Genomic DNA, 16,493 nt, shown 5'->3' with positions numbered 1-16,493 from the left:
ATCCCTGAAAATAATAAAATCGATTAAAATTTCTCAAAATAAAATTTTTTCGCATCTATACACTACTGCCGGCGAGTTTTCTAATTTTCTTACGTTTCCAAGAACTTCTGGCCTGGTATACTGTTCAACTCCTGCTTTCTAGCCTGTTGGACCACCTCTATCGAGCAATGACTCTTCCTCGTGAGCCTGGTGGGGCCAAAAAGATACTACCAGATCGTTTTCCGGTCTGTGGTCTCCTCTGACAACACTCGCGACACCACTTTCCTCATAGCTGAATTTTATTTTACGATATTTTAAGCATGGGCTTGAGGAATGTTGAATTTTTTGTTTCGTTAGTCTTGCTGGTCAAAAGACGTCCAAAGCGGTCATCGTCTTGCACTCTATCTGCTACTAACAGCTTGCGCCACTCACAAACACCCGCTCTAGCCACCGCAGCATCACTATAGGTCTCTTTAGTCCAATCGTGAGTCTTTTTGCTCGTTTTACTAAGCGATGAACTCTCTGGAACTAATTGCCGAGTTTTAGTCCGCATATTCTTTCAGAAAAAAAATTTGGAGGCTACAATTTACATTACAACGTTCAATTTCCAAAAATTACAAATTAAATTTGATCTAACATATCCATCACGAATTCGAAATCCTGACTCGACTTCTAATCAGAAAAAAATGAGTTTTGAAGATAAATTTTTTAACCAATTTACTTTGTCAACTTTCAACAACTGATATATCCTTTTTCCTTCTTGTATATTCCAATATGAATTGATAAATTGTTGAATTTGGATAGGAAAGTCTAAAAATTGGAAAATGAAATTGGTTAGATCGTTGCCGATAATCGAAAGTGTCTGATGATGATCTTACGACGCTAGCACATATCTATCGGCGTGTTGAGACAGGTATTTCGATTAAAAGGAAGTCAGGATTATGCAGAAAATTACCAAAGTCTTAAAAAAACTTTGGTTAAAGAGTTAAAACTGGGAGACTGTGAAAAAATTTAGAATCGATAAGAAATATTGAAGCAATATTCTAAAGTGACAGAATGTAGTATAAAAATCAAGAAAATCACCACCCAAACGTTCAGAAAAGTATAAAACAAAACTTGGAAGTCTCAGTTTGCGAAAATTGGGGAAAAAATTTAGAATCGATAAGAAATATTGAAGCAATATTCTAAAGTGACAGAATGTAGTATAAAAATCAAGAAAATCACCACCCAAACGTTTAGAAAAGTATAAAACAAAACTTGGAAGTCTCATTTTGCGAAAATTGGGGAAAAAATTTAGAATCGATAAGAAATATTGAAGCAATATTCTGAAGTGACAGAATGTAGTATAAAAATCAAGAAAATCACCACCCAAACGTTCAGAAAAGTATAAAACAAAACTTGGAAGTCTCAGTTTGCGAAAATTGGGGAAAAAATTTAGAATCGATAAGAAATATTGAAGCAATATTCTAAAGTGACAGAATGTAGTATAAAAATCAACAAAATCACCACCCAAACGTTCAGAAAAGTATAAAACAAAACTTGGAAGTCTCAGTTTGCGAAAATTGGGGAAAAAATTTAGAATCGATAAGAAATATTGAAGCAATATTCTAAAGTGACAGAATGTAGTATAAAAATCAACAAAATCACCACCCAAACGTTCAGAAAAGTATAAAACAAAACTTGGAAGTCTCAGTTTGCGAAAATTGGGGAAAAAATTTAGAATCGATAAGAAATATTGAAGCAATATTCTAAAGTGACAGAATGTAGTATAAAAATCAAGAAAATCACCACCCAAACGTTTAGAAAAGTATAAAACAAAACTTGGAAGTCTCATTTTGCGAAAATTGGGGAAAAAATTTAGAATCGATAAGAAATATTGAAGCAATATTCTGAAGTGACAGAATGTAGTATAAAAATCAAGAAAATCACCACCCAAACGTTCAGAAAAGTATAAAACAAAACTTGGAAGTCTCAGTTTGCGAAAATTGGGGAAAAAATTTAGAATCGATAAGAAATATTGAAGCAATATTCTAAAGTGACAGAATGTAGTATAAAAATCAACAAAATCACCACCCAAACGTTCAGAAAAGTATAAAACAAAACTTGGAAGTCTCAGTTTGCGAAAATTGGGGAAAAAATTTAGAATCGATAAGAAATATTGAAGCAATATTCTAAAGTGACAGAATGTAGTATAAAAATCAACAAAATCACCACCCAAACGTTCAGAAAAGTATAAAACAAAACTTGGAAGTCTCAGTTTGCGAAAATTGGGGAAAAAATTTAGAATCGATAAGAAATATTGAAGCAATATTCTAAAGTGACAGAATGTAGTATAAAAATCAAGAAAATCACCACCCAAACGTTCAGAAAAGTATAAAACAAAACTTGGAAGTCTCAGTTTGCGAAAATTGGGGAAAAAATTTAGAATCGATAAGAAATATTGAAGCAATATTCTAAAGTGACAGAATGTAGTATAAAAATCAAGAAAATCACCACCCAAACGTTCAGAAAAGTATAAAACAAAACTTGGAAGTCTCAGTTTGCGAAAATTGGGGAAAAAATTTAGAATCGATAAGAAATATTGAAGCAATATTCTAAAGTGACAGAATGTAGTCTATAAATCAAGAAAATCGACACCCAAACGTTCAGAAAAGTATAAAACAAAACTTGGAAGTCTCAGTTTGCGAAAATTGGGGAAAAAATTTAGAATCGATAAGAAATATTGAAGCAATATTCTAAAGTGACAGAATGTAGTATAAAAATCAAGAAAATCACCACCCAAACGTTCAGAAAAGTATAAAACAAAACTTGGAAGTCTCAGTTTGCGAAAATTGGGGAAAAAATTTAGAATCGATAAGAAATATTGAAGCAATATTCTAAAGTGACAGAATGTAGTATAAAAATCAACAAAATCACCACCCAAACGTTCAGAAAAGTATAAAACAAAACTTGGAAGTCTCAGTTTGCGAAAATTGGGGAAAAAATTTAGAATCGATAAGAAATATTGAAGCAATATTCTAAAGTGACAGAATGTAGTATAAAAATCAACAAAATCACCACCCAAACGTTCAGAAAAGTATAAAACAAAACTTGGAAGTCTCAGTTTGCGAAAATTGGGGAAAAAATTTAGAATCGATAAGAAATATTGAAGCAATATTCTAAAGTGACAGAATGTAGTATAAAAATCAAGAAAATCACCACCCAAACGTTCAGAAAAGTATAAAACAAAACTTGGAAGTCTCAGTTTGCGAAAATTGGGGAAAAAATTTAGAATCGATAAGAAATATTGAAGCAATATTCTAAAGTGACAGAATGTAGTATAAAAATCAAGAAAATCACCACCCAAACGTTCAGAAAAGTATAAAACAAAACTTGGAAGTCTCAGTTTGCGAAAATTGGGGAAAAAATTTAGAATCGATAAGAAATATTGAAGCAATATTCTAAAGTGACAGAATGTAGTCTATAAATCAAGAAAATCGACACCCAAACGTTCAGAAAAGTATAAAACAAAACTTGGAAGTCTCAGTTTGCGAAAATTGGGGAAAAAATTTAGAATCGATAAGAAATATTGAAGCAATATTCTAAAGTGACAGAATGTAGTATAAAAATCAAGAAAATCACCACCCAAACGTTCAGAAAAGTATAAAACAAAACTTGGAAGTCTCAGTTTGCGAAAATTGGGGAAAAAATTTAGAATCGATAAGAAATATTGAAGCAATATTCTAAAGTGACAGAATGTAGTATAAAAATCAAGAAAATCACCACCCAAACGTTCAGAAAAGTATAAAACAAAACTTGGAAGTCTCAGTTTGCGAAAATTGGGGAAAAAATTTAGAATCGATAAGAAATATTGAAGCAATATTCTAAAGTGACAGAATGTAGTATAAAAATCAAGAAAATCACCACCCAAACGTTCAGAAAAGTATAAAACAAAATTTGGAAGTCTCAGTTAGCGAAAATTGGGGAGAAAATTTAGAATCGATAAGAAATATTGAAGCAATATTCTAAAGTGACAGAATGTAGTATAAAAATCAAGAAAATCACCACCCAAACGTTCAGAAAAGTATAAAACAAAACTTGGAAGTCTCAGTTTGCGAAAATTGGGGAAAAAATTTAGAATCGATAAGAAATATTGAAGCAATATTCTAAAGTGACAGAATGTAGTATAAAAATCAACAAAATCACCACCCAAACGTTCAGAAAAGTATAAAACAAAACTTGGAAGTCTCAGTTTGCGAAAATTGGGGAAAAAATTTAGAATCGATAAGAAATATTGAAGCAATATTCTAAAGTGACAGAATGTAGTATAAAAATCAAGAAAATCACCACCCAAACGTTCAGAAAAGTATAAAACAAAACTTGGAAGTCTCAGTTTGCGAAAATTGGGGAAAAAATTTAGAATCGATAAGAAATATTGAAGCAATATTCTAAAGTGACAGAATGTAGTATAAAAATCAAGAAAATCACCACCCAAACGTTCAGAAAAGTATAAAACAAAACTTGGAAGTCTCAGTTTGCGAAAATTGGGGAAAAAATTTAGAATCGATAAGAAATATTGAAGCAATATTCTAAAGTGACAGAATGTAGTCTATAAATCAAGAAAATCGACACCCAAACGTTCAGAAAAGTATAAAACAAAACTTGGAAGTCTCAGTTTGCGAAAATTGGGGAAAAAATTTAGAATCGATAAGAAATATTGAAGCAATATTCTAAAGTGACAGAATGTAGTATAAAAATCAAGAAAATCACCACCCAAACGTTCAGAAAAGTATAAAACAAAACTTGGAAGTCTCAGTTTGCGAAAATTGGGGAAAAAATTTAGAATCGATAAGAAATATTGAAGCAATATTCTAAAGTGACAGAATGTAGTATAAAAATCAACAAAATCACCACCCAAACGTTCAGAAAAGTATAAAACAAAACTTGGAAGTCTCAGTTTGCGAAAATTGGGGAAAAAATTTAGAATCGATAAGAAATATTGAAGCAATATTCTAAAGTGACAGAATGTAGTATAAAAATCAAGAAAATCACTACCCAAACGTTCAGAAAAGTATAAAACAAAACTTGGAAGTCTCACTAAATACTAGTTTTCGCTCGTTGAAGTTTTGGAAATCATTATCGACGAAGAATAAAATTTTACTTTTGACGGATGTAAATCGGCAAATTATAAGATTTATTATTATCCGAAAGGTTAGAAAGTAAGTTCAGAAGTGTTATTTCAAAAAGAAATGACAAGTTCAACTGGAAAGTGTTGGTATGGTCGGCGAAATCTTCTGTAACTGTCAGAATATATCTGTTAGATACAGTTCACATTGAAAAAGCAGCATTCTGAAGAAAATTTTGAAAAATCTAGGAATGAATTGTAAATAATTAAATGACAACAGAGAGTTTGTATGGATTTTTCGCCCCCAACCATTAGAGTGGTCTTCTTCTTCAATTTGACCAATTTGACCAATTTGACTTGTTTCCTTACTGCTCCAGTTACTGCGAACTTTTCTTCAAACTCGGTATTTGGATCGATAGCTCAACAAGTCTGAAAAATGGTTCTGTCCTAGAAAAGTCGGCAACGCGGCTCGAGCCCGCATGCATCAGGTTGTATTGACGGTGTCAGCGGGTGGGGGTGATAGGGGCACCGCAAGAATTTCTACGTATAAATACGCATGCGTGCGTTCGGCCCCGCTTCTCTTTTACCGGAACGTCGAGTTCAATCCAACAGTCCGGGCCTAACTCGCTTAGTGTGCGGCGGTCTAATACCTCTTATACTTCCTATACGAACTCAGCTCACCAACTTTTATCCCGAATCCCGTCAAGTCTTAATCGCCTTTGCCTATTTCACTCATTCTTCCTCGGTGTATTTTTCGCTTTTATTCTCTATCAATAAATTCTTGAAATTTCTTAAAAAATATTCGTCGAGTATCAACTAGTGCAATACGTTCCTTTTTTTTTAAGTACATTATTTTTAGTTTATCGTCGTTTAAAGGCAAAGACGGTATCAAGTCTTTTGTCCAAGAATTTACCGACAATCATCAATATTATATAAGGTAATCAGTGTTTGTAGACTAGTACTATCGTCAACACAAGTTGACTTGTTTTTAGACCGTCCCGTATATATTTAAAAGATAGTTTTAATTAAAAAACAATCGTAAGGGTTCACTCGAAGAGTCAATATTATTAGTGTTAATTTTCAAAATTAAGACAATCAGTATATAAACTTTTTTGGAATTTGAAATAAAGCACATTTACCTACGAGTTTCAATTAGTATAAAAAAACATATCTTGACTTACTTTAAATTAAAATATAATTAAATAACAAAGGTTGTGTGCAATAAATTCAGTATTAGCTTAAATTTTTATAGTATCTAAAGATTTAGTATAAAAAATTAGTGTAAAAGGACATATCTGTAAGTAAGTAAAAAGAATATATATTATATAGTCTATTTTAATTAAATAAAAATTTTATAACGCTCATTTCAATCAAAAGAAAAAAAAATTATAATCATAGTAGACAATCGTGCAATAGGAAATACCAAATAATTTCAACCAAAAGACAATCTTTTTATTCGACAATCTGATCAGTTACGAAATCGATTCGCTCACAACTGATTCTATATTAAATTAGAATAAATACATAATAAAGAAAAATCAAAATCGATTATCTATAATCGCGTCTTGCGATATTAGCAACCACGACGTACTTTTTCAACTCTCCCGGACAATATCCCTACGTAGTTCCCTTGTGTCCTGTAATACCTTGTCCCGAGATACCTCCAGCATACGCACCTCAGCCTGCCTTACCTTGTCCTTGCGGCCAATGTGCCCCTCAGCACATGTACAATAATCATCAATTGACCGCACCGAGCACGTTAATTGTCAACCGATTTACGGAAATCAACTATTTTGACAACCCGCCACTGGCTACTTCCCCCGAAAAATTTGCCTACGAAATGGTAAGGACTATTTTTGTCTGAATTGGTGTTGTAAACCTGTTTTGTGTCTGTGAATAACGTTTTCTTTTGAAAACTGCGGTTCTACTTGTAAGTTTTATTTTTAGATGTTTTTAGAAAAAATATTTTCATCGCAAAATATTTTATTATTTCGCTACGAAAAACTCGAAAATGGCTAAGAAATTTGATTTCTTGTTCATGAATATTATTAAAAAATCTATTTTATTATATTTTAATGATATTTTTCAATGGAAAAATACTAAAACATGCATTTATTGCTTAAAATTAATTTCATTATGTAATATGAAATCATATTACGTAGATATTCTGTTTTTTTTTTCATTTTTAATATTACAAAAAATTGAATAAAATCTATTTTAAAGAATTTCTACAGACATGGATTCAATTGAAACGGAATCCGAGGGTCGTTGCTCAAGTTTTGAGGTAGACAAATAAAAATAATTATTTATAATTGGAATTAAATTTATTTTTAATCAAAATCTTCTCCTTTATAAATCAAAACACTTTTGTATGGGTTTGAACCAATTGTCGAATTTTTCCATTCCTCAAAAACATGTAATTTGAATACATCAACCGCTTCTTAAGGTGTAGAAAAACCTCGCAGCTTATTTCTGATCTGCTAAAATAAGAAGAAATCATTGGGTTCCAAACAAGGATTGTCAAAATATACGAAAAAATCTTTTTGACAGCCAAAAGTTCACGCAATATTGAATGTATGCTAATCGAGCTAATGCCCAAGTATGCCCTTAAGTTTACGTAAAGCATCGATGTTTTCTGGCACGATTTTAGACGACCACCACGAAATTAATCCTGTAACGAAGTGCGATCACAGTTCGATTCGAAAAATCAACAAAAACAGTGAGTCGAGATGGTGCTTTATCACCAAAAATCGAAGCGAGTTGGTTTAATCCACTTCGAAAGTAAACAATTCGAATAGCACTCGTATCACAACACGTTCAGCACTTCATTACGGCAATGACAGATTTGACATACTGACATCAGTGTTGCCATATCTCAAAACTAGTATAGCAACTCTCGGAAACCAAATTTTAGAATAGAAAAACTAAATATTACTCGCATTTTGTTTTTTTTTTTTGTATTATTTTCTATAAAGTAAATCTGGCAATTGTGCCTTATCGTTCGAAGAATTGAAATAGAAATCGATGTGCCTTTTATTTTTCCATAATTTTTGCCATCACATTTGTAGCAATTTTTTGATGACAAGTATTTTTTTAATACATTCAGGGGTGTCCTTGAAAAATACGTTTTATTAAATATCTCGCGAACCGCAAATCGTACGACAAAAATTGTGGAGATCATTATTGTAGATAATAATATTTGCCATCTTTTCTATTTGAAACTTTTTTTTGTATAACGCATAGGTTACCACCATTTTAAATTTATTTTTGACCATCAACTAAATATTTAGCAAAAACCACATTGAAACAAATTTGGAGCGTTATAATTAAAAACCTATGCGTTATACAAAAAAAAGTTTCAAATAAAAAAGATTGCAAACATTATTATCTACAATAATGATCTCTACAATTTTTGTCGTACGATTCGCGGTTCGCGAGATATTTAATAAAACGCGCTTTTCAAAATGGTCATATTCAAAAAAATACCCGTTTCCGCACGTTTTTTTCAGAACTTACTTTTTTTTGTTGGGGCTCTTGGACTAAAAGCTATTCAACCTGTTTGTAATGACTTCTTATCTATTTATGATCCATGTATTTGCACAATTATAAACCATAGACTGCGGTACCGATTGGTCTAAAATGAATCCGATAGATTACCAAGTTTTAATCAGTTCATAATGGTTTGTCATATGTCCGGCTAGGCCCATTTTCTTGCTTATCACATCTCTTATCATATTTTTTTCATCCATTTTCTTACCTCTCATAACTGTTGAAATATATTTTCAAATGTCCCATGAGTTTTGGTACATTTAATCATGTAAGTATATTTAATCGAATTTGTTTGCCGTAATTAATAAATAAAGTTAATAAACACAATTAAATGGAGGGGTCCGTGCTCAATTAAGTGTATTTTCTACATCTTCCATCAGGTCTTCGACGACTATTTAGCGCATTTTTCTAAAAATTATTTTGATGAGATGATATTTTTGACATTTTATTGACATTTTTTTTATTTTCTTGAACTAAAAATAACATAAACAACAATTCTTATTATAAAAAAAAACAGTTAAATGATTTATTATTTTATTTAAATTGTTAGAATTGTAGGGAAACCATTAAAGAATAAATTATTTACATTACCGAGTTGCCAGCCATTGATTTATTAATTTTCATTCCATTAAAAACCCCTCTTCGAGAAAAATTACGTGCATCCGCTACAAACGTACTCTTAGTCTCGTAATCGCATCGATTTACTCGATATATACCAGAGGCTCGCCTTCTACATTTACTAATTTTAGAAATAAAAATTATTGAGTGCGTTAATATTTTTTATAGTCCGGTCAATTTAGATCTAAATTACATAAATTCCCATCAAGCTAAAAATCATTACCGTGTAAGGGAAAAATTTATTCAAGATCAAAGTTCGAAAAAACGAATTTTTTCGTTAAGTTTCATCATAAAATTACCTTAGACAAAAATTGTAGATCATAAAATCATCTACAAAAAACGTATCAATATTTATTTTCTTACGAGACTTTCGAGTATAATTTTGAAGATAATTTTCATGTCTTGTTGATGATGGTTTCCGATTTTTAAAATAGTCCACTCGATACTTACAATAATTAATATCTTCAAACAACGTTCAACAGAAACAAATTCACTTTCAATTAAAAGTTTAGTACAAAAAAAAAAATATTCTCACAGTTTTGTTGTAAAACTTCAAAAAGAACGATATAGGTTAGGATAATCACGTGTTTTCACTACCAATTGGCGCTCAAGACGATATTTCATTTCATTCAACGCACACAATTGAACAGGAGACAGATTTTGTCTAAAAGTTACAATAAATTAAGGGACTGGGTTTCATTTCACCTGATATTTTTATAGTTTTAACTTTAGTATATTTTATATTTATATATTATGACGATTACGACTTTTTGAATTGTTATATCTCAAAAACGGTGGGTCGTAGGAGAAAAAGTATTAATACGTTTTTTATAGATAATTTTCTGATGTACAACTTTTATCTAAAATATTTTTATGATAAAATATATATAAAATACACCCGAATGATGTGGAATTTTCAAATTTTATTTTAAATTATTCTCTTATTTTTTCGGTCTAATTTGACCGGACTATCAGTGTTTAGTTTCATAAGCGAAAGTATTTAATTTTATACATCAAAGTTACTTTTTCTTTATATCAAAAAAACAATTATTGAATGTGAATTGCATGAATGACACGTTCCTTGATCTATTCGGTACCACAGTCGAATTTTCTTCTGTTGAAATAATATTTCTTCCTACTTGGTCACAAATGCAGCAACACCACACGTTCTAAACAGTTTATTAACTGTTTCTGTCATTTGTGCTACCGATTCATCAACGTACCTTTCAGCGCTCGTTGATGACTTCCAATCGCCATGTTTCTTTAGTGTCATCCTCATTTAACTGTCCTGCTGGACAGTTCGGTAAAGTTCATCACATTTTTCTGTAACTACAAATCTCCCGTTTCACAATTAATACCGTTCCAGAATCTTCAATATCATCTAAAGTTACCTGGTTGATTTCACAAATTCGATAAGCTCCTGCAATCCCAAATACAACAACCACCTTGGCTATGAAATAAAGTGTAGGTTTACAAGCCTTTCCCAACCCTCTTTGGGGTTTCGTCCACTTCAGGATTCCAAAAGAGTACGTTAAAGCAGACGTGGCATAGGTGTTAATTGCCTGGACTAAGTTGCGTGCATTTAATTCGGACTCCATTCTTTGGGTGTATTGATTCTCGATTCTAATTTTCGCGTGGTTTTGGTCCAATAACTTAACCTGTTAAAATCCTAGTTGCACATTTCCGTTCAATGTCTTTCTTGATATGTAGAGTCTTGCATATAATTTGATTTTGACATAGTTTCCCAGCTCGTCGTCTGTTTTTCTTCAGAAAATTTTGGTATCCAGTCAGTTTTTTCTTTCATTCTGACATACTATATATTGTAAAGAAACAAATATTTTGATTGAATTTACTTCAATCCACATAAAACGAAATTTTTGAGATGTAGATTTTTGTCTTTTAATGTTTTAATGAATCTAAAGAGCGACGGACGAGGGTGTTTCTTCAATAAATCGTAAAGTTAAAAAGTAAAAGAAAAAAGGAAAATAGTAAACAAAATAAAAGGTAAATCTTTCAAAGAAAACGTTTAATGATTCTTCATGTTATTTAACATAGTAAAAAATTTTCAAATTAAACTAAACAGGATTAAAAGGGAAATAAGTATTTATTTGTTGAATTAGAAATTTTCTATTCATCCCTCGTATATCGAGAAGAATTGACAGTGACATTTTAAAGGGAAGAGAAAATATGCTGCAACTTCACGTGAAATTGAATAACCTTCTTCTTACAACATCTTTGAAATTCTTTGCCTCTCAAGATGTATGTCTATAGTGGCCGACCAGTTTCCTGCAACAAACAGCTTATTTTCCAAATTGATTTTCTTTGGTATTCTTTGTGGCTCCATTTTCCCGTCCTGTTTTCCAAACATGTGTCACTATTGGTCCTTTTTGATGTTATTTTCTATGTACAACCATGATTTAAATACAAAGTATACCAAAAAAATTGACGCAAATTATCAAATAATTTGATGATTACCATCAGAAGATACGATTTATCAAGAAAAACATGTCTAAGAAGTAAAAAAGTCATATATTTATTTAGTTGTACGATGATGGTCCCAGAAACAAAAAAAATTTGGAAAAAAAATAGATTTATTTTACAACGCAATCTCGTTTTAGGCCATAGACTTTTCCCAGCGATGTTATAAGAAGTCTGGGACCAGGAAATAATGCGAAAGGGCTAAATCCGGCGAATAGGGAGCATGAAGTAGCAATTCAAACTTTAATTCAGTGATTTTGACCATTTCAATAACGGATGTATGAGCTGGAGCTCTGTTTGATGAAACAACACATATTTCTTAGCCAAATGCGGCCGTTTTTGCTTGATTTCTTTGCTACAACGTTACAATAAGCTTGTATAATACTCGTCGTTGATAATTTTTCCGTTTTCCAGTTGGTGAATGGAAATTATCTCACGCTCATACCAATCAACCGACGCCATGATCTTATCTGCAGATGGAATGGTTTTTACCTTCTTTAGAGCCGGTGATTGATCCAAGTTCCATCCATGGTTACAGAACGGCGTAAAAATTCGGCGTAATTTTGTGAAACGTTGCCAAACACTCGATGGAAACATCTTCACGACGTTGTTTTTGTTTCATTGTGAGCAAACGCGGCACCCATCTTGCACACAGCTTTCTCATATCCAAATTTTCAGTTAATAAGCGATGTACCGCACTTTATGAAATGCCTACTATGTCTGCTAGCTCGCGCATTATCAGTCGACGATCATCCAGCACCGCTTTAGGATTATCTTCAACATTTCTGGAATCGTCACCTAATTTGGTCAACCACTGCGTTGCTGGTCGCCATAGATCGTCCAGTCTCGTTTAAACTTTGCTACCAAATATTTTATTGTTGATAACGAAGGATTAGTCTCACCCAGAGTCTCACTGGCTCACTTAGATCCATTCCTAAGTCTCTTTCATATTTTTAAGGAAATCTTTTTTTCTAAATGGTTCTTTAAGAAAAAATCTATAGAGGTATAAAGTTTTTGTGCGGATATCACTGTAATATATTTTCTTTATTACACAATTTTTTATTTGCATTGTAACTTTTTCATATAATACCACAAAAAATGCTATTTTTCCACAATATGTAAGTAATGTCCGCGCTAAACTCTTGCGAGACGTCTCCTGAAGCCTTCTGATACGAATTTTGGCATTTGGAGGCGAGGAAATTGAACCCTAGCCCACTGGCTAGGGCTTAATTTTTAATAACACGTTAAGCTGAAAAAAATTGATTTGTATAACAAGGAAATAGATGTAGGATAGGATATTGCTTGTTTGTCGTTGCTGCCCGAACAAAAGCTGCTACTTCAATTGCAGAAACCATAATTTTGACGTATTATTATGGAAAATCTGCTGTGGTAAAGTCCCCATTAAGTTTATGGTGTGAATATTTTCCAAGTATCCTAAACTTTCAGCATAAATGTATTTTGTGTAATTTCGTATTTTCATCAATATTTTGGCACTGAATTAACCAAAACTTAATAACTTCTGTAATTTAATTAATAATTTATAAAACATTTCGTTAATTAAATATTTTCACTATTCAACAAATGTTATTAACATTAGAGTCAATATTAGTTTCTAATAGGGAGATTAAGGCACTTCTTTTCATATTATCGTTGTGTAATCGATTTCAAATCTATATTAACCACATCTTCCGATCTTGCTTTTGGTTTCTGTAAACCAACTTCCTCCAGCTATAAACGAACTCACTTTCAATTTCTGTTACATCGAAATGTTTGTTTACCAACGACTTTTTGTTAAACTGTTTCGTGTATCAATCTCCCGTTTGCCTTTTGACCTACTATGACTTCAACTGAAACGTGTTCTGGAAAACTCACCGGAGGTCTAAAGTACCTTGCTAGAGCTTCCAGTAGAAGACTTAAAGCAACTTTATTTTTCGATTGAATTGATTCTACGTTCTATTTAGTGTGGGATCATTTTTGAATGCCCAATACTCTATTAAAATGGTCAGGGACGTTCATTAATTTCTGGTTCTGTCTCTTCTCCGATTGAGTCACTTCAGTTACAGTTTGTCAAGAATCTTCTCAGCTTTTACCATCGTATAGATAATCTGATATATGTCGGAAATGACGAAAATACCCCATTTTAAAAACGACGATTCTCGATACTGCCCAAAACCTGTTTTTAAAAATATAACTACATTCTTTTTAGATATGTCATTTATCATTAGTAGACGTAATTTCATCATCTACTTCATTCACACACGTAGACAATTTTATTTTATTTTCAACATTGAAAAATAAAATTTAGACAATATAAATTAGCTGTTGTACGTTTTTTTTTTTTCGAAAAGTTAGTCGCAGGCGAACGGTAAAAAATTGTGCCGGATATTCTATAAAAGTACAACAAAACATGATTTTACATCATACGAAATAATACAATAATGATTTTCGCTACTACCATTCCTGTTTTATAACCATCGTAAATAAAAACAAATTATATAAAATCCGCAGTTCAAATATGAACCCAATTTACCGTGTCAGATTTAATTAATTCCGACTGTGACGAAATATGCGGTAAATATTGCAAACTGATAATTAAAAGTAAAAAAAAAGAAGACTTGTAATGATTGTTCGTGGAAAAAACGGATATCACTGTAATGAAATTTTCATCTTCTTCGCTTTACGATCGCCTGGAAATATGAGACGCACGAAACAAGAACAGATCTTCTACCCTAAATTTTCGCGGGCCAATCGTGACCTGGTTGTCAGTCGCCGACTTTTTGACAGTTCAATCAACCTCAGTTATTTCTAAGTCGTCGCTAAAACGTTTCTTGCAAGGTGATATATTTCTGGATGGTTATGACCAAGCGCTTGCACGCAGCGTTTAATTCCGATGAAGTAATGAACAATTCTTATCGAATATCTTGAAAATTCTATGGCAGAATGTATATAACTGGAATTCTGGATAGAATAGAAGAAAACGTAACTAATTAAGTAACCAGAAAGGAGGTCAAACATCATTACGAAGACTACAACCCTTTATTAATATCAACAACGATACAATTTTGAAAAAAAGCTTGTAGTAGAGCCAAAAAAGAGAGGGAATACTATTTGGAGAGTGTGTCCATGTTGTAGCCATGCATCACCTCGAGAAAGTTTCCACTTTGATAATGGTTCCAGGAAGACAAAGAAACTACAAGAAACTCAAATTTATTGAAGAACTAGTTCTGAACTCAATTTTGGAAAAGTAAGAGGACAAAGACATAAGAATAGTATGTGAAAACTGTTAAGATCAACGATCTTTTTCATTATTTTTTGGTTTTAAATTACATTTTCAAATATAGATAGAAATCACTGGAATTCTGGATAGAATAAAAGAAAAATAACATTACGAAGACTACAACAACGATACAATTTTGATAAAAAAGGAAGAGAAGCTTGTAGTGGAGCCAAAAAAGAGAGGGAATACTATTTGGAGAGTGTGTCCAAAAGAGAAGTAAGCGTGCATCAGCTAGAGGAAGTTTCCACAATGGTTCCAGAAAGACAAGAAACTTGAACTAGCTTCTAACTCGATTCTGAGAAAGTAAGATGAGAAGGGCAAAAGAATATTATGATTATCGGTTATTTTTCATTGTTTTCTTTTTATTATAAATTACATTTATTTTCTTAGAATATAACATAACAACACTCGAGTTGAAAAGTTGAAAAATCGCAAATTCACTTAAAACTTTCCATCGCATTTTTATGTCAAATAAACAGATCAATGACTCAAATATAATTTGTTGGAGAACCGTTTTCTTTTTCGTGAAAACCGTAGTCATTGTTCAAACATCGCAGTAACACACAAATCCATTTATTCTTTCTTGTTATGTCGAACAGAATTCTGGAATTTTTCATCCTTTGTGTATCCACAAACTTTTCTTATTGAGATACATACACACATACACACACACAAGACGTTTCCCGCCCCAAAATTCCTCTCCAGGATCGGTTTCACGACGCTTCTATTGGAAAAATATTCCTGATAAAGATTAGAAACGTATTTTGATCTAAATTCACTTCTATACACCTCGAAATTTAATACTTTCACACTTATCAACCCCTGTGGTTACTTTAATCTCCGATTATTATATTTATTTAAGTTTATTTTCTAATGATCAACCGTAGGACATGCGTCAGGACGTAACTTTGTGAAAAACTTCACCTCAACCTGTAAAAGAAATTGGAACAAAACACCATACAAGAAATACCATTAAATGGTATACGGATTGATCAAAAACAACAGAATTAACTGGAATAGGAGTGTACGGGCCCCAAATCAAACATTCTGGAAGCCTGAGCAACACATAAAGTATTTTTCAGTCTAAAGAGGAACCATCCAAACAGTATATCATCATCTTGTCCGATACTCAAGCAGCTTTTAGAGCTCTAAGCTCCAATTTCATAAAATCCAAACTCGTTGGGCAACGAAAGGAAATAAAATAGCTGGAAAGCTTGCTAAAGCGAGGGCAGACGAGCCCTTCATGGGACCCGAACCCTTCTATTGTATCAACTACAGAATAATGGAAAAAGCAAAGGAGAAGAAGGTAGATAAGAGCAAAACCAATTATTGGGACAACCTGCCACAGACAAATACTCTTCTGGAAAACTATAACCAGAGTAGAAATGCTGCTTGTATCAACCTAAGTAAGAACAATCTACGAATAGTAACAGGATTTCTTTTGGGACGCCGTCGCTTCCTCAAACACCTGAAGACGCTAGACCTTGC

The 16,493-nt window shown here is 32.2% G+C and overlaps 1 protein-coding gene across 5 annotated transcripts in view; it reads left to right on the top strand.

Moving 5' to 3' along the window:
- The window catches only part of LOC130899117 (polypyrimidine tract-binding protein 2), a 365,855-nt gene that overhangs the window by 189,681 nt on the left and 159,681 nt on the right, over positions 1-16,493 (top strand). Inside the window, exon 1 of one of the 5 annotated variants that reach the window (XM_057808890.1) lies at positions 5,658-6,926. The exons of 3 other annotated variants lie outside the window; for them this stretch is intronic. In XM_057808890.1, coding sequence (XP_057664873.1) covers positions 6,807-6,926 — 120 coding nt within the window. In that variant the 5' untranslated portion in view covers positions 5,658-6,806. Of the gene's footprint in view, positions 1-5,657; positions 6,927-16,493 lie in introns of those variants that run through there. One more of the 5 variants, XM_057808888.1, reaches the window with a different exon arrangement.

The sequence above is a fragment of the Diorhabda carinulata genome, chromosome 10, assembly GCF_026250575.1.
Source record: "Diorhabda carinulata isolate Delta chromosome 10, icDioCari1.1, whole genome shotgun sequence".
NCBI lineage: Eukaryota > Metazoa > Arthropoda > Insecta > Coleoptera > Chrysomelidae > Diorhabda > Diorhabda carinulata.
Note: the sequence above shows the minus strand (reverse complement) of the source record. Positions and strands in the feature narration are given on the sequence as shown.